Consider the following 22,052-nt stretch of genomic DNA (forward strand, 5'->3'; position numbering starts at 1 on the left):
TAGAACGTAGCAAGTGTACTGTTCATCTAGCTCTTCTAAAACTGTTCTTTCCTATAGTTTTAACCCAATTTGCACATATTTTTTTCCTTTCCTTGAGTTTCTCAAAACTTGAATCCAGTATTCCTTCTTCTCTAAGAACAGGCTTTCTGTGTGGTCACTTGTATATCATCACAAGTGGATCATACACAGCTGCACTCTGACTTCTCTCTTACATAATACAGAAGATGGATAGAAGAATTGTGCCCTATTTCACACAGTGGTAGCCTTAAAAAATAATTAAGAAAATAAGTTTTAGTTCCCTATTTCTACATGGAGAAGACTACCAGGAAAAAAATGTTGATGCCCAAATTGGATGTATCTGTTATTTAAGTGCAATCAAAATGTTTACTTTGCTAAAAGTGATGTTCTTGGAGGGAGAATGAATCAGCATATTGACTGACCAAGGTGCTGGCCCCATTCTGAAGCCTCTGCTTTAACCTGTCCAGATTTTCACACCTCCCAGCATATTATCTTGCATTGTGATTTGTCTTTGACAATTTGGTAAATGGAAGTTGTGTTCTTCAATATTTGCTCTAAAATGGCACAGTGTGAACTTCTAGTGACTAGCTGAGGTGTGGCAGTGGTAAATTCTTAATCTCTGGAAAAAGGTGCAGTATTTTGGCTGTCTGAGCTATTGCAAAAAATGCTCAAACAAGGAAACTCTTTTAAGTTTTAACTGTATTTTATCACTCCTTGGAAGGATTCAAAATGCTATGTGAGAAGAGGTCTGTGTTTCTCAAAATGCTGGCTTTTCAGAAGCCATTCTCTGTACCCTAAAAATCAATAGCAACTAATGCCAAAGTACATCATCAAGATTCAGAGCGTCCATGAGTTTGAACTTGTGTGAGGGTTTTGCTGTAAAATTTGGAGATGAAACTCTCAATAATGCAGAGTGTCTGTCTTCATTGTTAATTCAAACTGCAATAGCATCAACCTCGCTATAGGTAGGCAGTTCTGCATGTGCTACAGTGCTTGGTGCCCAAATACCTGCTATAAGTGTGATATGACCATAAACTCTTCTCTTCTTGCAGGGTATTGAGCGACTTAAAAACCAGAAGCCAACCTGGGAGAAGATCAGCGGCTGGGAAGGAATGAAGCTGGCATTTGGAGGTGCCTTCTCCCTGGGTTGGTTCAACCCTTTTTCAGACCTGAACTGCGAGAGCCCAGCGCCTACTGAAGCGGTGGCAGCATCTCCTGCGTCTGAAATAATGACCCAAGAAGAAATCGAGCAGTTTCTGGCTCGAGATGTTGCCATCCAAATGTTGCGTGAATAAGCAAAGCATCCTTCTCCTTCCAGAAGAAGCTTTCAGGTGTTTTGTTGGTTTTTTTTTTTTTTTAATAATTACTTGTGTTGGAGATTTAAGGGTTGATTTTAAACATACTTTCTGGTGCATTAAAAAATTCAGGGGTATTGGTCTAGGACAGACACTACAGCACTATCAGAAACAAGGCAAATCTTCAGAGGGAGGGTCATAAGTGATGGGGTTCATAAGCTCCTTTTCAGACCTGTGTCAGCTGCTTTATTGATCTTTTCTTACATGGCCTTTAAGGACAGTTTATAATTGTCAGATAGATTGGCTCCAGTTCTCAGAAATGTGCCATTCTAGGGAGTTTGGTTAATCTTTTGTTCTTACAGCCTTTTGGAGGACTAAATATGTGATGGCAAGATTAGCCAGCTCTGAAGATTTTCTGGAAAAATACATCCTTTTTAGCCCATCCCATAGGTGCTGCTTCTGGGTAATGAACTTTGCTGGTGCACTGATCTTAGTAGAGGTGGGATACAGGGCTGTGGATGCAGCAGATGGATGAGCTCACCCTGGGTGTGATTCCTTTGGGCTCTGAAATATCTCCAGGGGTTAATTTTTACCCTCTGTGCTTGTGAGACCTCCCAGGACTGGTGGTGCATCTCAGAGGTGGTGATGGGCTTGTGATGGTGCCAGGTTGGAGGGAGTATCGACCCATGGCCAGTGCAGCAAATGTTGGCTGAGATGGCTGTTCTTGCTGGTGGGGGGAAGCTTTTCCCCAGGGCTGTGGTTCATTCATATGTAAGATGTGTGGAGTGGGAGCTGCCTGGCTGAGCTCTGCAGCCAGGGAGGAGGGAAGTGGTCTATGCCAGGTACCAGGACTATTTTTGCAGTGAAAGAGAGGGTGATGAGGGGACCCTGTAATGGAGGTACTACCTCTCTCCATTTGACTGGTCTAATTTAGATGTTTCTCTTCTTTTCTTGGTAGCTAGAGTTGGTAGGGAATGAATAGTGCCTCCTAATCTTATTGGGATCTTACATTGTCCTACTAGTGCATGCCATTGTGCTGGGTGACCTTACACTAATTTTGCACCCAGCCTCTGGGGAATGCTGGTGAACCTGTAGAAGGAACACCCATCACTTGAAAAGGGCATCACTGCAGGAGGCAGTAGTTGCAGCAAAGTCCTGCATAGTGTTGTTGCCAGCTGCTGCATTCAGATGCACTGCAAACACTTGGCATCCCCCAGATGTCAGGCTACTTTTAATTTAGACTGTTCTTCGTTTGTGTTCTTTTTTCCTTCTTCTGTCATATCCCTCAGATTAATTGTCATTAAATTTGCAGGAGACTAGAAATATGCTACTGGTTTCCCCTCACATAACATGCTTTCTTTTATGTCCCCCTCCTGAACCAAAGATAACTGCTTCCTCTCAAAATGAAGAGAAAGGAGTTTTTGGGATGAAAGCATGGTATTGTGAAAGACCTGTATGAAAATTTTATTATTTATAGGAATAATATCAAATGGAATTTGTGCAAGATTTTTTTTTCCTGTTTATTCTTAATGCCTCAGAAAGCATCTTTGTGTGGATTAACTGTGTGACATTCAGGGCTGCTGTGGAGGGATGAGATTCTCTACTAGACTTGTCTTCTGCCACAGCAGTCTCTTTTTCTGGCAAAGGTATTGGGAACAAATAGAATGCCTTGACTGTAAGGAGCACAGCTTCACCAAAATCCTGGGGGTATTTCTGAATATCTATCCCCTGTTCTCTCTGGATGTCTCTTCTTTTTTTTTTAGTGAAAAGTAGATCTAGAGAACATCTTTAGGAATTGCGTATTTTTAACCTTTGGGATAAAGGGAAACACCCCACATTTGAGGGGAAATGAGATATCCTCTCATGTCATTTAGACATGAGATCTTGAATGTCTTTGCCCTGTGCAGCAGGATGTTGAGGGAAGAAGGTCTCCTCCTTCTGCATTAGCCTATGTTCATCTCTGTCAGCATCCCACAGGAAAGGGACATTAAGGACATCCACAGGTCTGTAGGGAGCAATGGGGTTGCTGAAAGAGGAAGAGCCCTTTTTAGCTCGTGTTTTCTAATTTTGGCTTGCTGCTCCTCCTCTGCATCCAGTTAACACCCCTGCCTCTGGTGCTGTGTCTGCAGTGGGAATGGTGCTACAGGGAGGAACTAATCCATGGCTAAAAATCACCTTGAGGCAGGAGGAGAGGGATTGTCAGCTTGGGAGAGACCCTCATGCACTACATTCCAGGGATGCTTCTCAGGACAGGGACCCTACTCTGAGACATGGCTTTGGGTAGGCATGGATGGAGGCAGCCTAATTTCTCCTCCACTCTCAAACCTGGTTCACTTCATCATGAGAACAGTTGTCATTTGCTTCTGTTTTCCATCTCTCCTGTTGTTCCTCAGGTGCTGGCATTTCTGGGTGTTTTTTTTAGTAGGGGAAACAGAAAAATAGTGTGAAGAGGAGAGTAAGAGCCAGAAGAGTCATCTCCTCTTCTCCAGTTACTGTCTGAATGAGACAGGGATGTGTCTCTGGGCCTTACACAGAGCACGGCCAGCCCGCTCCAGCTGTGGTGTCCCCAAGATGTGGCAGGGTGGCTTCCTATGCCCAGCAAATCAGATCTGGTATTTCTTGGCTGTCAGTCTCCCTTGTCCCCTCCCAAAGTCCCAGTATCCCTTGGTGTATCTCCTTTCTGTCTCAATGTAATGTGTCAGCTGTCAGAAATCACAAGTTTGAAAAATCTGTTTTATCCACAGCTTTTGTATAAACTTCCTTCTTTAATGATTGACTGGTAGCTTAAGACTAAACACGATTTTCATGGAATTGAAACTAAGCTCACTTTACCTTCCCTTCCCTCTACATACTTCTTGCTCTTTGTTAGAGCATGCCTTCATGTTCAGACCATGCTGCTATGGTCCTGGCTGGCTCACCAGATCCTAAGAAAGGCATCCTGGAGAGCCTGCTTGTAATGCCCTAAATTTATGGGGCTGGGGAGGATACTCCCCTTGCACTGCTCAGTGGGACATGGTCCTCTGAAGATCCCATCACTGCTCTGACATGAGATGTTAATATGTGATGGACAGAGTTGTGGGATATGTGGAATGTGTTCTCATACTTCTCACCTGGTGTCTTCTACAGCAGGTTTTTTATGCAAATAGGGAATTTACATCACTTGAAAAAATACATTTTTGCTGTTTGGAACTCCTTTTGTGCCTTTGGTTGCTTTTGTACTGTCTAAAGAACTAATACTTCATCTGTCAAGCACCACCTGCTCCTCCCTACTCTGCGGACATGATGTACATGGACCTGCACTCGCTCTCCCTGTGGAGAGGAGCTCCCACTCCCTGCAGTGGCACCACAGGAGGTGGCATTTCAGGGACCCTGTGCTGCTTGGAGCGACACAACACTGTGGGCAGAGGGGCAGCAAGGGTCGGGGCAGCTTTGACCCCCTTCTGTGGCCTGGCAGCCACCTGTGTGTTTGTCTGGGATTCCCCCAAATCTTTGAAACACAAGAGAGTGTTTAAAACCTTTTTGCCTTTTAAGTCCTTTCTTTTTTTCCCCCCTCTTCTCTTTTTATGGGCTGGCACATAACCAGATATAGTCATAATTTCTTTTTTCCGCTGTACTGCCTTAATGCTTGAACATTTGACTTTTAAATAAACAGATAAACTACCCCCTATACTACTGTGTGACCTATTTCCTCTTTACTTGTGGAAATGCTGGCAAGCCCAGTGTAAATCTGCTGCCTGCCATGCTGTGGCACAAAGAAATCCCTTGCTAAAGGTGGGCTCAGGAGTTGCTGGGATGTGCAGTGCAGCAGTGGGCTCCAGCTGTGCACAGCTGTTGTCTTCTCCACTGTGACTGTGGCTGGAAGAGCTGCTGATGTGCACTGCATTGAGGTTCTTCCTGTAGTCCAGCAGCATTCAGGGTGGAAGAGGAAGAATAGAGGTTGTACATTTCTAGGGAAGCACTAGTAATGAATACTGCTGGAGAAGGCACCTCTTCCAAAAACGCCTCTGAAAATCCCCAAAAGAAGTGGGATGGGAAGATCTATGAAAAATGGTGCTTGGGGAGACTGTACTAGGTTTGCTCTTTCTGAGTTCTAAAGACAGGGAAAGGCACATGCTGGTACATTCCCCAGATGGTGAGCTGGGAGGAAGAGGGAATTGCCTAGGAGGGATTTGCTTGTATTGTTCCTTGAGCTGCACAGCAGCCCTTGGTGTAATAAGGTCCCCTTGTGTGTCCTTCCATGTAGGACTACAGCACTGCTGACCCTTCCCAGGCTCACACCCATCTCTGTCTGAAGCTGGTACCAACACAAGCTCCAATCCCTGGTCTGAGATGGGAAGATCCCCTTGTGCATTCTGAGCCATCCCAATGTGACAATATCATCAAACCAAATCACACAGTCATTTTTCACAATCTTTATTGAATCACAATTTACTGCAATCAATGCAACTGTGCCCTTAGGCCAGTTTAATTCACTTAGCTTTATGGCATTTTTGCTCTTTACTTTAAAAAGTACTGTGCAGCAATTGAGAAGGGAAGAAGTGCCAAATGATACAATACATTTAGCAAGGCCAACATTTGCATGCTGACAAGGCACCAATCCTACTCGGTGATGGTGATGGCCTTCTCTGTAGAGATCCCTTTGATCTGGTTTGAGATCAGCTTGGCTACGATTTTCTTGTCTCCTAGTCTTGTTGGAGTGCATATTACTTCAGACTTCGCGATCCTGCCAGGCATTATATCCCTAAGGACAAAGGAAAACCAAAATAGTCCAGCACGAATTAGGGTTATTTGCCCCTTTTGAATGATTTCACTTAAAGAAAGAGTCACTGCATGTGTTTAGGGTGAGTGTTTCCCTTCCCTCATGACCAGCAAATGGGGCCTGGCATGGTGGCACTTCCTGGTGGTCCCAGTGATCCTGGGGACCTTCCCCAGATTTCCCCATACTGCTGAAACACCAAATTCAGCTCTGTTCACAGCTGTGTTCACACTTGTTGGGCAGCACAGCAGGAGCATGGAGGGAGCCCCTGTCATACCTGTCTGCCCTGAGCCTGTCAGCTGCTGTGTGGATCTTTCTGGCCAAACGTGGTGCAGTTTCAAACACAGCTGGTAAAGGTCCCTCTCACTCCAAATTCACTAACCGCTTCTTCAAGGATATTAAAAAAAGTAATAAACAGAGCAGAGTCCTGCCATAGTCATTTCATTGGCTCATCTCCTTACCCCAGCTCAAAAGTTGTCATCTTAAGTATGCCCAAGCCCTCCACCAGCAGCTTGCAGTTTTCCAGGATCACATTCAGCTTGTTCTTGAAGATGAATGCACAGGTGAAGTCATTGTACAGTTTGGCTATTTCTGGCATCTGGCAGAGGAGGAAAGAGAGAAACAAACCAAAGAATGGGGATTAGAGGGGTAATAAAGATTCCAGAGTTGCTGCAGGTTTGCTTACTGCCAGTGTGGTGGGGGACAACCCCTTTATATCCTTTCCACCCTCCCGAAGCTCTGTGTTTTCCCAGCTGGTTTCTCAACACATTTTTCCTTCAGGAGGGAGAGCTGTGGGCTTGGAGATTGGCCCTATACAACTTGTCCTCTCCCATCCCCTTCCCTCCAGCAGCCCCTGCCTTCCCCTTTTAGATGGGACAATAATAAAGCTTTTATTTCATGGCTGCTTTCAACATTCAAATGAATGTTTAATATCCAAATAAGATGCCAAGAACTGAACATCCCAGGAGGCAGCTGTTTGGGAGATTCCCCCTGGGAATCTGCTAACACCACCATGGTGCTGCAGTGAGCAGAGCTTTAACCCTTGTTCCCCAGAAGCCCAGCTGGCAGCTGCCTCACCTGGACAGTGATGGGGGGATACTGAAATCTCATTGAAGTCTCCTTAGTGAGTTTGTCATTTGTTTCCTTGACCTCGGCAATGGCAGTGACAAGGATGAGCACTTCATCTTCCACAGAGGACAGCGTCTTCATATATGCATCAGGTGCTATTTTCATGGGGATCTGCATCTCTGCAAGAAAGAAAACACAACTTGATGCTTCATCACATGCCCAGGAACTGGGGGGCAAAGTCAGCTCTGGTGGCTGGTGTCCCTGGGTGTGGCATGAGCCATACTTGCTGAGCCCATCCTGCTTTCCCTTCAGGCCTAATCCCTGGTGGTAGGTGGCACATGCAGGCCATGGGAAGCGTGGCTGAGTCCCACCATCTCCCTGCTCAGACAAGCACTGGCTTGGGCTCACATGCAGCACCTCTGCAGCCCTGATCCCTGGCTGCCCAGGCACTCAGGAGAAGGCAGAGGAGCAGGAGGTTGAGCAGATGTCAGCCTGCATCCTCGAGGGTTTCTCTGCTTGCTATAAAATTGCTAGCTTTCGTTCACTTCAGATTTTATCTTTAATTGCCTGGAGAACCTTCCAGCAGCTCAGAAAAGCCACAAAGTCAGCAGTGCTGGTGCTTGAGTATTGCTTTAGCTGCAAAGCTTCCTGGCTTCTGAGAATAAAACCAAAAATCCCTGTTCTTTTCCCTAAGTGTATACATGTATGCATGTATATATGGGGCTACCTTTGTGTGTCCTGCCGTGCTGCATTTTGACAGCAACAGTATACGAGTGAAAACACTCAGCACTCATCAGCAGCAAAGATTTTTTTTTTTTTTTTGTGAGTGATTCATGCTTGGAGTCAGCAAGGGTTGTTAATTATTTATCACTCATTAGTCTCCTGTTTAGCAAATTTCAGTTACATTGCTTGGAATCAAAAATGCAACCCATGTTTTTCAAAGATGTGCAAAGCAGAGCAGCAAGCAGCTCCAGGGATCAGCCAGCCAGGCAGTTGCAAACTGGGAATTTGCTTGGGCAAAGAATTGAGAAAATAATTCTCACCAGTATCACCACCACTCAAATTAGAGCGGCAAACACAAGAACAAAAAAGGCTGAAATTTCCAGCCATCTAAATCCTGTGAGAGATCTGATCCACATGGATGCACGCAAAGCCTGTGGTGACATCTTTGATGTTCAGACAGTGAGCAGTCCCTGCTACAAAGAAATCCCAGTCTGTAACTGAGACTTCCAAATGCAGTTACAAGGGAGGTAGGTTCTAGGCAGACAATTTCTGCTCTTCACAAAGTACAGAGCCATATACTGGTCTATATTGAAGCCAGTACAAATCCCAGAGTGCCACAGTAAATTAGTCTACAGAACACAGCAAGCTTTCTGTGCTTACCAGATGGGCCTTCAAGATTGATGGTCTCCTTGATAGTTCCAAGATTGGCCTGAACTTTTCCAGTATAGTACTGCAGCTGGCAGGAGCCAGTAAGGTCAACGGTCCAGTTCCCAGGAGCAGAGATCTTCACTGTGATGGCCATTTCAAGGGGATTGCCAGGATGCAAAGCTTCTGTATTGTTTATCTCAAGCTGGAGCCCAGTCTTGGTGACTGGCTCCTTCAGGATCAAAGGCTGGACGTTCCCGCCCATTGTCTGTATAGTCGAAGCATAGCCTGAACGAGGCATCAATCCCGAAGGGCGTAGGAAGCTGTAAGCTCTTTGCATAGACATCCTTTCCTCTTTGGTGCCTGGATGAAGAAAAATAGGGGTGTCATCTGTATCTCAGTCTCCTCACCCACAGCTATTTTCCCTTTACTTATGCTTTTGCTGATAAGCAAACAGAGGATGTCAGGCCACCTCCAGCCTCTGCTCAGAACAACTTCTTGGTTTATGCTACCACCAAATCTAACTGTAACGTTCCGTACTGGATGAATGTCTTGGAAGAGGCAATTTAGAGGACGGATACTCTTAAATATTTAGATAGCCTGATAGCCTGATATTTTTGCCTTGCTCACTGAGAAGGGTTTAACAGTCTAGGACAACATGGCTGAAATTTAAAAACTGGAGAGAAAATGTGGGATTTTTTTTATTTGGTCAATATGGTTTGGGGAATGGAAAGATGAAATGGAGAAGAATGAAAAAATAAAGCAAAGGTCAGTATGATGACTAAGTTCATCACTCAGCCCATTTCTTTCACTGCCTGCAAGCTCACTCGTGTCCCTGAAGAGCAGCCTATAGGTGTCAGTGTGGGCATGAGGATGCCTGGGAGCAGTGCTGCCTCCCGAGGGTCTCCAGGCCTTACACTGAGTTGGCCACTGCAGCTACTCCTGCAGTTTTCTCCTGGAAACAGCACATGCTATGGGGTGACCTGCATGATGGGGGTCTCCTCTTTGGCACTGCCTTAGAGGATGGGGGCTGTTACCTTCGGGGTACTTGTACTCCCGGGTGATGTCTACCCGCCTGTTCTGCCCCACAGCTTTTGTGCTGATGTTCTTGCCGATCTCTTGGGTCTCTGTGCCAACCTTGAAGTACTTGTCCTTGCCGTTCACCTTCTTGACGACCCAGTAGACTCTGTCAGCGTTCACTTCCGCGTACACAAACTTGCTGTCGTAGGGCAAATACACATCTCCTTCCCGGACAGCCTTCACCGGGCAGGGGCCACACTGGAAACGACCTGGAAAGAGCATTCAATACTAGCTGATTTTCCAAGCACCAGCAGTGACTCCAATTTTTGCTCCACACTCAGGCAGGAATCTGTGGCCACGGCAGTTAACACTTAGCAGTAGACAGTCCTCCAACTCAGTAATGAACTCCAAAATCTCTCATTTATCCCACAGCTGATTGGCAATGTTTTATAGATGACCAAGGTCTGATAGGAGCTTTTCCCCTCACTTAGATAGTTTTAGCGTTAGAAAGCCACAGCTTGGTTTGGTGGGACATAACCATGCCTTGTCCAACAAGGTCAATGTGTTTCAAAGAAGTAGATAAAAGAATGTAAAAGTAGCCATACAGGAGGCTAAATGTAGCTGGAACCAGTGGATAAACAGATAATGAGAAATATAGGGGCTTTTGTGACAATGTTATATGATAAGAAACAATAGCACATGCCCTAAGAGAAGTTCAAGGCAAGGTCACCTGTAATGCTGGGGGTACTTAGTGAGTATGACTACCAGGGACCCCTTTGGATGACCCTCCAGAACCATAGAAGGCCTTCCACTAAGAGGCAGATGGATGCAAATTAGTTCTAGAAGTGATGTTTATATATTAGCCAGGCAGTACACTCTAATAAATATGTATGATCATGATGGAATAAATACCTTGCTGTAAAATTTCATGATACACCCAATTAGAGGAGATATCCTCTAGGTGTCCAGTGTGCTGCAATAATGAAAACCTGCTTTCTAATATTTCAAAATTGTCTTAGGAAGTTTCTTCCTTAGCCAATATCAGTATCAGGTTATGAAGTCTATGTCCAGACACCTGTGTTTGATCTCTAGGCAATATTCCACTTTCTGCACTTCCCTGAGGATTAACCTTTTGGTTTTATTCCACCCTCAAATTCCCTGAACCTGTGCAGGGAGTGTAGTTACCAATTTTGGTGGCCACTCCTCTCATCTACCAATTAACAGACTCATGACCCCAATGACTTAGATGTGCTCTACCCCTGAAACAACACTCATGTTCCCACAAGGCTGGTTTTCTGCCTGCCAAGAAATGCTGTTCCTTCCATTCTGGGCTGAGGTGGCAGGAGTGAGACCTGCTGCTTTAGAGTGTCACTGCCCTAGTGCATAAAGCTGTGCATGAGGAATACCTGGTTTGCTGACTGGAAAGCATGTTTTTCACACAAAATGTCCCTGCCTCTCTCAGCAGTTGCAGAAGAGCCTTTCTAGGCTCCTACCTTGGCTTTGCTCCTGAGGGGTTGAATCAATTGCCTGCCAGCCATCAAACCCATTGGGCAGGTCTGTTCTCTTCATCCAGACATCATTCCACACGTGGAAGTTCCTGCGTGCATTTGGTTTGGAAAGAAAAGGAGTGAGTTGTTACAGCCTGAAGAGTCATGATCTCCTCCCTTAATCCTTTAGTAAGGGCAGATTTAAATGGGAATTTGTGGGTAACCCTGTGAAACCCCTGGCTTTCTCCCTCTCTCTCTCTCTCTCTCTCTCCCCCCGCCCTGGGAAACAAACCCCAGACAATAGTGAAATTCTCATGGGAATTGCTGGGGCTGGGAATGGGGCACTGCATAGGCAGCACAGGGTGTAGGAAGTGTTAGCCCCATTTGGCAGTACCAGACAGAGTCGAAGGACAATGAGTTCAGCTTTTCTCCTTTTTCGTTCAGGTAAATGTCAACTCTCAGGTTCTCCTCTGTGTCATGGGCAGCATCAAAAGTGCTCACACAGCGGGATGGCACTCCCAGGCAACGCATGACTGCAGCACAGACAGACAAAATACAAGGTGACAAAATCCCTCAGACCGGTGGGCATCCTCTCATCTGACCCCTCTGCCCACCCAGGGTCCTCTAGAGCAGGTGCTCAGGACTGTGTCCAGATGGCTTTTGAATATCTCCAAGGATGTAGATTCTGTGACCTCTCTGGGCACCCTGTGCCAGTGCTTGGTCACCCACACAGTGAAAAAAGCCATTTTCCCAGGTTCAGACAGAACCTCCCATGTTTCAGGCTGTGCCTTTCACCTCTGGTCTTGTCACTAAGCATCACTGAGAAGAGCCTGTCTGTGCCCCACTCCTTCCTGTCAGGTATTTACACACAAGGATCTGACCCCCAAAGCCTCCTCTTCTGGCTGAGCAGTCCTGGCTCCCTCAGCACCTCCTTACAGACAGACCCTGCCACCTCTGTTGCTCAGAGGCATAGCAATTTGGCTTACTAGCACAGTAATTGGGAAGTCAGAGAAAGCGGGGGGTCACTTTTCACCTGTATTGAGAACTCCTGCAAAGACCCAGCACTGGCCATAACGGACCGGCTTCTTGGTTTTGTAGTACTTCTGCAAAATGGTGACACTCCCAATCCAATCCATAGGGGATGTTCCATTGATGTAATTCCCTGACCAGTTTCCCAGCACGACTCCGTTGTCATCATTGGCATTAACCTGCAGCCGCACACATGCAAAGGAGAAAAATAAAGGGATGAGGCTGAGTGAGGCTTAAACCCCAGGGTCTCTGCCCACCTTATGACTTCCCAGGTGCTCCACAGCCATGTGGGAGCCATCAAGGCTGCTAGTGATAGCTGGGGGCTCCCCTGGTTAGAAAACCTCCACCTGGATTTCTAAAGGGAGCTGGCATCTCTGTTCGGGGCAGTAAAAATTAACTCTGCATCTCTTGTCTTAAATCATAGGGCTCCAAAAGGGTGCCACCAAAAGGGTGGCAAAAACACAACCCTTGTGTTGGCCCCACCAACACAACTGATGAGGAAGGACTACCACAGAGACAACTGCAAGCTTTGGAGAGGGGAACATGCTGCATTTTTATTTGACTCTTTCCTCCACCCAAAAATGCCTCTGTCTCTTTGCTTGCAGTTTCCTAAAGGAATCTATTTCAGATGCCTCCTGAAATGATGTTCATGGTCCCAGGGAAAGAAAAGCAAGTAAGGAGGAGGGAAGATATGGAGGGGCAAAGCACTTCACTGAGAGAGGCTTACCAAAGCAGACATGGCTCTGGACACATTTGCAGGATGCCTTCTATCATTCAGGCTGAGCTTGCTTTTGTCCAGCAGATACATGCAAGCATCCAAGATGAATTCCTCAAACTGTTTTGGGGAGAAAACAGAGATATTTTTATATGTCGCTCTAAAACAGAATTTGCTTGTCACTGTAAAACATGTACTTGGAGGAAAATTTATGACTAGCTCTAACTTCTAAAATTCCTTTATGATACTGAATTTCCAAGGCTGTGGGGCCTCCCGAAGCTGTTCTCTCCAAAGAAGGACTAAAATGAAACTCAGCCTTGGAAGACAAAACCCTGTCTCGAGTGTCTTGCAAACACAGTTGGAACCCGACCCAGCAATCTTTACTCCTGTGCACAGTCACCAACGTCATCTCTCTGCAACTCTGCAAATTACTCACAAGAGTAATGAAAATTTAAGATGTCTGCTGATATGTAGTCTATTGACATAGTACAAAATGAACCTTGGAAAAAAAGAAAGGTACGTAAATGCTAATTATTACAGCAAAGATTCCTAATTAGCAATTGTTGATAAAGCTCCCTGAGGTCTAGTTCAGAAAGATGTCAAACATCTGATCCAATGAAGCTTGTCAGAATATCAATATCAATTCTCACTGCTTAACAGCAGAATAAATATTAGGATAGTCACAGCCCTACAGATGATGCCTTTTGGCACCTTTTGTGTGAAGGCAACAGTGTGAACACCTTGGCTATATATTCTGCAGATATCCTGCAAAAATCGTAGACTTATAAAACAAAACAAAACAAAACAAAACAAACAGGAAAAAAACCCCAGATTTGAACATTTTTTGGTGAGGATTTCTGTCTGGATAGGGTGCAGGATACTCTGCTTGGGTGCCTGTGTGCTTTCTACAGGGTGCAAATCTGCTCTGGTATCCACCTCTTATCTTTAGCCCAAGTCAGTTCGACATTCCACTCCTCTGGAGTTATCTCAGAGGCAGCTTGCAGGAACACCCTTCCTGAGAGAGTGGCTGATGTGTCCTGCACACAGCTGTCAATGAAGGCACCACTTGAAAGGTGATAACCTCTGCCAGTAATTTTACCCTTTTTATTCTCAACTATGATGCAACAGGTGAGATTTTTTTCCCTATCAGTCCTCTCCATGTCTCATTAGCTGATTAACAACACCTACAGTTGCATGAGAGCATTTCCTTATGGGAATTTTTTCAATCAGAAATACCCTGTTCCCAGTTTCCACATCCTTTACCAGGGGCTCACATGATCTGACCATAGATGTGCCACGAAACCCTGTTCTCCTGTGGTGTGGGGAACATATGTAGGCACATGGATTACTCTGAGAAGGTGAGTGCTCCCAGTAAAGCTGGCAGGGTCATTCCAACTCTTTGAGCTACTCATGGCCTTCATGCCAAAGGGGTGAAGGGTAACAGGGCTGACAAGACAGCTGTGCTTTACCTGCCCAAAATTCCAGGGTCTGTCGTAGATGCTGTACGCAGACCCAACATAGATGTAGCCGGTGTCGTTGAGCACATATTCCTTCTTCTCTGCCTCGTCAGCCATGTAGACAACATCATCTGGAGAAAAAATCCCAAACCCTCAGACATCAGGTAGTTTGCACAGCCTATATAAAATTTCTGTGGAAAGCTAAACTGGGACAATCAAGGACCTGCAACATTCACACCAACAGATGACCATGAAGCACTCCCATTTTTATTGCTCCTATCATGAAAGAATTTCCTATAAGACTAATCTTTAATTTCCCCCTGTAGGTCCATTGCTGTGTGACCACTCTTTTATTATTCCAAAAATTTTATTTCTGAACACTGTAGAGTACTAGTAGACAGCAGAGAGAACTGGGGAACTGATGCCTACCTACCAAGCAAATAATTTTTAAATTTTTTCTTTTCCTGGATCTTAAGCCAACCCAGTTCTCTCAGTTAATCTTTGGCTGGCTCAGGGAAACAGAGAGGGATGATGCAGCAGTGCAAATAGACATGACAGATAGATGTCCCTCTATGTCCTGGCACTGGAGAATATCCAATGAGAAGCTGGCTCATTGCTATTGCCCAGCTTCCCACTGGCTCCACGAGGATGCTGCTTACAGTGTTTTATGAGGAAAAAGCAATGTATGTAAGAAAATAAGGAAAATATGAGGCAAAATTCCATCTGGGACAATCCCTGGTAAGAGTCATTATCACTCCCAGTTGCAGGACCACTCACCTTCACACCAAGGATTGAACAAAAGGTAGATTGCACCATTTTCAGGCTTGTAAATGTTAGTTGCAGTCTTCACATGCAGATTGTATTTTCCTACAGGGGCATTGGGCGAGCTGGTGACAGACAGGAGACACTGAGGAGACAACAAGGAGAGAGGGCATGAGGGACATCCCACCATGGCCACAGGCATGGCACAAACATGGTGCCACAGAACTGGCATGAGTAGCAAGGCTGGGGGCCATGGAGATCCCTGCAGGGAAAAGGGGAAGGCAGTGGGATAGGGCAAAGCATGTGCATGGAGGGAGCAATGAACCAAGCAGGACAAGGCTGCTGTCCATCTAAAACCATAGGGCTAAGGGAAAGTGGGACAGGGGTATGAGGATGCTTTGCTCTGTAGCTTCTGATGGGCTTGGTGCTGGACATTGGGCTCCTTGCCCACAGGCTCTACCTCTTTGCCATCCTTCTTAACAACAGAGATTTTCCACCCATTGAAATCCTCCCGCTCCGGCTTCAGCGACAGCAGGCTCCCCCTGTTTCTCATTGGATTTTCACCTAGAAACAAACCCAAGACAATATGTGTGAGGGTTGTACAGGTCTGCAGCGCCTGTGCAGTGCCAGGAGGAGGATGCTCCCGGGGCTCTCTGGCCTTGCCTAGTGCCGCAGAGGGACTCCTTACCGATGCCAAAGCGCAGGGACAGCTTGTCGGCGGGCCTCAGCTCCCTGTTGAGGCTGACCTGCACGAGGAAGGGCTGCCCGCGCCGCACCACCAGGTTCTTGACGTTGTACCCATCCGTGTGGTGCTGCTGGGTGTTCTGGCTCTTCAGAAAGTCAATCCCAGTGACCATCAGACTCATCTCTGGAAGGACATTAGGAGAAAAGTAGAAAGGAAAAAGAAGAGATTGATAGTAATTTTCATAGTAAAGACAGTTTTCTTCTTCTTAATGCAGCCCTGTGAGTCATCAAAATATCTAGAGTAACAAGTCATCTAGAATAAGACAATATAAAATAAAATTAAATTAAAAACAACATTAAAAAAGAGGTGAACTTCAGACTCCCTTGGCAGACATGGATGGAGGAGGAGGCAAAATCATGCTGCAGCAGCTCAGGGCCAGATAGTCAGAGAGCAAGGCAGGAGCTTGTCCCTGCTCTGGATGGATTGCTGTAGAACACTCACCACAGAGCGCTGCCTCCCTTCATAACAACTGCTGCTTTTCCCATTTGGCTTCAGCACAGATTTACTCCCCAGCAAGAATCCCTGGCAAGTGCCTTGTTCCCTTTCATTCCCAACACAGCAGCTGATTTTTAAGACAAAGTATTTAAAATGACTGACTCCTCTCCTGCAACTCTGGATGGGAGCAGGGCCAGGAAAAGCCTCAGCATCTCTGTGCCCAGTGGCTCGTGGTTCAGGGCTGTGGCATAGGAGTGGAGCTCTAAGAGGCACAACCCAGTGAGACACTTGAGCAAAAAGAAAGCCCTCAGCTTTGAATGATGATGGAGATTTGGGGGTCACTGCACCAGGCTTTGGCAGGCTGCCCAGTTGTGACAGGAAAATCCGGAGCATGCTGGAATGTGGCTGTGCTGTGGGAGCGTTTTCTGTCTTGTACTTGCCCATTAAATATCCTCAAAGGATGAAGTCTGTGTGAACAGTAGGGAGTAACAATACCTCATAAGCACTATTCTCATGAGTGATTCAGATGAAGACATGGGAGAGGCAAAAACGGCTTACGCTAACTTTGAAATTAGCAAGTCAAAAGCATAATGGTTGAAGAGATTAATTCACCAAATGTCTTGACAGATTTGCATGGTACCTGGCAACCATGTTAATTTGAGTATCAACAAGAGCCATCTCCAACACCGAAGAGGCTGGAATCTGCTGGTAGCTGGTGTGGCATGAGAGATGCCACATGCAGGGCTAGTCCCAGGGCACACTTCCTACTGCAACCTGTGCTGTGCAGCAACTGCAGCCTTGAGTAAACACCCACGGATTCCCACCAGACTACTACCTCTGTGTATTTCTTAGTAAATATATAAACCATATTTATCTTAATTACATGAAATTTACCAGTATCTTTTGTTAACCAACCTAATCTTTGAGTGCTTTTTGTTTGCTTGCTGTGTGCCAGTTGCCAGCCTTGGGTTGATGTTTTGCGCAATGGGGTGTGTGTGCATTTATGTAAAAAAAAATTCAGCTGGAGCTAGCTGCTTAATCCTCTTGAGGATAAAGAGGAAGTGCATCTTCCTCAGCATTAAGAAATCTCCAAAGACTACAGCTGCTCAACCTTGTTCTTCATGGAAAAGCCCGGTGCTGGGCTGAGAAGATACCAGAAAGCCATGGTCGTGGGAGAAGGCTGCAAAGGGATGTGCGAGTTGAAAACATAGAATAGCTATGGGAAAGGGCCCTAGGAAATCCATCCTTCCAACACTTCTTAACTTAGGGACTGCATATCCATCCCATTTCTGGACATCACCAGTGCTGTCAACTTCTGCTGAGGATGCACAGGGAAGATTCACTGACAATAGCTGCCCTGGAATATGGCCTGACTGTGCTGAGCACTGTGCCAAAGACCTGTCTCCACTCAGCACTGCCGGTCAGTTGTGCTACATTTATTTGTGCAAACACACCTGTGACATCCTGTGATCTGACTGGCACAGTGTCCTGTGCCAAGGAATGTTTCAGAGTGAGCCAGTGGCGCACCCATCACCACATCCCAGGGGGCTTGGCCGCAGCTCATCTTCTGTGGGCAACCCTCACTGCTGCTTTGCCTTCCTGCCCTGGGCACAGAGCTGAGCCCCCACACACCTGCCTGCAGGAACCTTGGTTTGCCAACACGGAAATTAATGATTTACAGAAGAGCTGAGTATACCTGGCATGCGTCCACTCACAGGACAGAGGCTCAGGCTGCGAGAGGCAGTCTTGTCTGTGCTCACTCCTGGGCCAGGCCAGAAGCAAACCCAAAACCTCCAATGCTGTCAGATTCCTTCTTTTTTAATAGAAAAAAAATCAAGGCAGTATTTTGTCTCCTAGTTCCATGACTTATCCATTATAGAGCCTCTTCCTATGCTAACCCACAAGTCCCATTGCATTGTTGCCTGCCTGGAGAGATGTTTAGAGCTTCTAGAGAAAGGTAATCAAAGATGGGCATATGAGGCCTTGGCACTGGTAAATATGTGGGGCCTTTTTTCCCTTATGATGAGGAGGTGATGGGTTTAAAAAACCTATATAGAGCAGGGTATGTATAGTATGTCTGGCTTCAGGGGAAACAAGGGCTGCTCAGAAGGACAGACGAGAATTGGGATGGGAACTGAAATTTTTCAAGAGAGAACCAAATCTGGATAACTGCATTTACTCCTGACTTTTGCTCAGCCTCCAGGCAAACACTCATGCACATCCCAGAGATGTGAGATCACATCCTAATGATGCTGCTGTCCAAGATTCCTGGAAAATTTCAGCTCACTCACGCTCAGAGTACAAAGGTTTGAAGTTGAGGGACTCAGATCAGTGTCAAAAGACCCCTCCCCTCCTGCAGGCACCACCCAATCCACATGTGCATCTGCTCAGCTACATCCCAAACCCCAGGGGTTTTGGGCATTCTGGGGCTGGGCTGGGCAGTGATGCTGCTTCAGCAGCTGCTGCAGGAGTGACCCAGGCACCTTTCTAGGTAGGTACAGGATTTCTTGACAACAGTGCAGGCTAGACAGCCATGGGAGAGAGCTCAAACCCATAAAAAAACTCCTTATTTTGCAACTTCCATCAGATGTTATCAGCCATTACTAAAGAGCAATAATCTACATGATAACATAGCCTGGGAGAAAGAAATAATTTTAACATTGATGTGGGACAAGTTTAAAAGAGTTGCATTTCCTTCCAATTATCACTGACAGAACCACATGTCTACAGTTTGAAGAACAGTGATGAAAAATGAGTTGTGTCTTGCAGTTAGTTTACCAATCTGTCAAAAGCAGAATTTGCACAGCCAGAGCAAACTGATCCCCTGTGAGCAGCTCTGGCACCAAAACTTCTTTCCTGAAGGGGTCACCCATGGCAATGAGAGGGGTAAGACCCTCTGGAGCCATCATCCTCCCTGCAGGAACTTGCCAAACTTCACACCTGACATATAATATTAAGCATTAAAAACTCACCAGTATTGCTGAACATGGTTCTTATCAGAGTTTCTATCTGAGATGCTTGCAATGCCAGCAGCTCCCAAGCTCCTGAGTAGTCTCTGCCACTTACTTCTGAGTGTGGAGAAGGAAGACAGGCTGCCCTTTTTATCTGTGTCTTGCTCTGAGGTGTCAGCAGGTCCACTGCCAAGGGGTGGTGTTTCGAGAAAGGAAGTTCCCGAGGAAAAAAAAAAAAAAAAGACTACAACTCCCTCTGCACATAGTCAGACCCTGAAAAACAGCGAAACTTAAATCCCAACTCACATGGAAGGTGAATTTGCACAATCAGATGACAAGTGGACAGACCCTTCACTGACAAATAGTAAAATCACAGGCTAGGTGAGTAACAAGAATTCACCTATGCCCTAATATCCAGGTCACCAGGACTGCAACTCCATGGCTAACTTTACAAGAAAGCCCACAAACATTTAGTCCCTACGAGAACAGAGTTTCCTATTAGGATCAGTCTAATATTCTTTTAAGTTAATGAGGTTTTTGTCATCACATTTGGGACTGAAATACTTGGAGCTGTGGGCTAAAATTCAGCATTTATACATGTGAGTTGAAAAGCTGAAGGATCCTAGCACTGGCCCCCTCCCCACAGGATGAGGTGGACATCAAGGGACATAGCCCAGTGGGAGCACTGAGTGGGAAAGAGGAGAATCAGGCTATATCCAGGAGGAGAAAGAAATGTGGTGGAACAGGAGCTGTTTGCTGGCTACTCTTTGCTGACAGCTCTGCCAAAGGTCTCTGCCAGGACATGGTTAGACCCCACATGCCCCACTGGTGACCAAAAATGGAGAGATGAGTCTACACCACAGAGAGGAGAGCTGGTGGTATACAGGCCACCAGTGACATGGGCACAGTGTCCAGAAAGAGATACAAGAGATACACCCAGAAATGTAGAAGTGGCTCAGCTGTGGGAGCAGCCTCAGCCTCCTGATGCCTCCCTTGATGGCAGCAGCCCAGGGTTCAGCAAAGTAGAATTCTGTTTGCAAGGCTGCCATGTCTAAGTGTAGGTTCTTCCTAAAGAGGATCTCCCTGAGGAAGCCTTCAAAGGCACCGACTTTTCTCCACTGGTTTAGCTAAGTAGGTATTTCCTTTGGAAGGACTGTTTTCCTCGGTGCAGACGAGGAGCTGAGTTAGCAGATGCCACCCTCCGAGCATGTCACTGCTTGCTGGCAGGTGTATGTTGGGTGTCCTTGCTTGAGAGCATGACTAGGGCACCACAGGGCACCGAGGGTTCAGCACACATCCATAATCTTGCAGGACATCTGCAAGAACATCTGAACCACCAATGTTCTTAGCAGATGGAGCATCACCCACTATTCAGCACCAGACAATGCGCTGGAACTACATATTTCACTACTGACAAAAACACTGCAGCCCTGGTTTACCTTTCCGTGTTGCTTTTATTCTGCATTTCCTTCCTCCTAGAGGGTGAAAGACATTTTTGTTTAGAAGCAGTATGGGAAGAAGTAAAGTATACACGGAATGTCAGTACAACAACATAACCAGTAATGCATGTAACATTTATGATGTATCTTACTGCTTTCCACTTAAACACATCAGCTAAAGTCACTGACAGTAGCTTCCTAATCTAGTCTCAACGTGTTTGATACATCATTCTATGCTTGGTTGGAGGCATCTTAAATTGTGTTGACGTAATAGTCCTACAGCAAAATTACAAATTTTGCAAACAGGAACAGATTTATTATGGTAACACTTTGCTTCTGAAAAAAAATTTTCTAGATGTGTGCTGGAGGGTAAGCAAGGGAAGCAGGGCATGTATTCACCAGGGACAGTCATACTTCCACCTCTGTGGAGTTTTGCAAAACCTTGATTTCAACAGTGTGCATGTCCTGACCCTCACTTTAAACCTCAGAGTTCAAGGAAAGATTGTAAAAATCCCACAGGTGTGGGTTCTGCCCTGCCATGAACCTCCTGCATCTTGGAAGACGGCTTACCTTTTCCTTGGAAGGGGAGGGAGGGAGTTTGGCCACCGGGGCATGGTTTCAGTTCCGCTTTTGCTTCGTGCAGCTGCTGATCTAGCCTGTTCCCATTATCTTTCTCTACACACTAGCAGTATCTCAATTAAACAAAACTAAACGTGGCACATGGTACCACGCTCCTGACACAACCTCCCGCCCCTGGCTCGTACGAGCTTGCCCTGCCAGGAAAGGCCATTGAACTCTATAATACTCTCCAAGAGTTGTTGGCAAGGTCTGAAAAGAGGAATTTCAGCTTAAACTACAGGAATGTTTTTAGAAGATGCAGTTTCAAGTGTTTTCATGTTGCTAACAGGTGATCTCTGTCTTTACAAGCAAATCTCCTTCTGTCTTTGCCAGTCAGAGTGGCTGGCTATGGTTCAGCATCATGTTTTTTTTCTTCTTGGTGAACCAGTGAAAAATACCAGCCCATTTTAATTTCATTTTTTTACCCCCATACAGTTAAAAGAGATAATCACTTTGATCTGTCCCATAAAACTATACTCCTTTAATTAACAGTAGCAGGAGATTTTTTTTCTTCTATAGGCTATCTCCCTATTTCAAATAATTTCAGCAACTTACTTCCCAGCTTGCAAAATAAGACAACAGAGGCGGTCAGTCTTATCTGCATCTGTCTGTTGCAAGGTCACCTTATTAGCTGGCACAAGAAGGTAATAAAACACAAACAAATAAAATAAATTCCCCAGTGGCTGCTCCCCTATTTACAAAGCTTGCCCTTTGTCTCAGGTTTTGCTTATTTTGTGTATCAAAAATGACAAAACAAGTCAAACTTCCAGAGCATGACCACAGGTATTGATGCCAAGTAGGAAAGACAAATCCTTGGCTTTACATTTTCATTCATTTGCAACCCCATGAGAAGCTGTCTTTTATAACAGCAATTTACTGAGCTACATTT

At 45.7% G+C, this 22,052-nt stretch overlaps 2 protein-coding genes across 2 annotated transcripts in view; one reads left to right on the plus strand and one right to left on the minus strand.

Annotated features, from left to right (window-relative positions):
* Positions 1–4,982, plus strand: part of ZDHHC3 (zinc finger DHHC-type palmitoyltransferase 3) — a 33,746-nt gene extending 28,764 nt beyond the window's left edge. Inside the window, exon 7 of the mRNA XM_056483636.1 lies at positions 1,071–4,982. Coding sequence (XP_056339611.1) covers positions 1,071–1,313 — 243 coding nt within the window. The 3' untranslated portion in view covers positions 1,314–4,982. The remainder of the gene's footprint in view (positions 1–1,070) is intronic.
* Positions 4,983–5,710: 728 nt separating this feature from the next.
* On the minus strand, positions 5,711–19,287 carry TGM4 (transglutaminase 4). The gene is made up of 14 exons (XM_056483870.1): positions 19,128–19,287; positions 15,664–15,843; positions 15,436–15,539; positions 14,991–15,120; positions 14,226–14,344; positions 12,769–12,876; positions 12,046–12,220; positions 11,407–11,545; positions 11,019–11,122; positions 9,543–9,794; positions 8,521–8,868; positions 7,147–7,316; positions 6,531–6,667; positions 5,711–6,054 (listed from the first exon to the last, which is right to left on the minus strand). Exons 1-14 carry the CDS (start codon positions 19,141–19,143, stop codon positions 5,913–5,915), a joined length of 2,124 nt encoding a protein of 707 aa, XP_056339845.1. The 5' UTR covers positions 19,144–19,287; the 3' UTR covers positions 5,711–5,912.
* Positions 19,288–22,052: the final 2,765 nt, after the last annotated feature.

Source organism: Oenanthe melanoleuca, chromosome 2 (genome assembly GCF_029582105.1).
Source record: "Oenanthe melanoleuca isolate GR-GAL-2019-014 chromosome 2, OMel1.0, whole genome shotgun sequence".
Classification (NCBI taxonomy): domain Eukaryota; kingdom Metazoa; phylum Chordata; class Aves; order Passeriformes; family Muscicapidae; genus Oenanthe; species Oenanthe melanoleuca.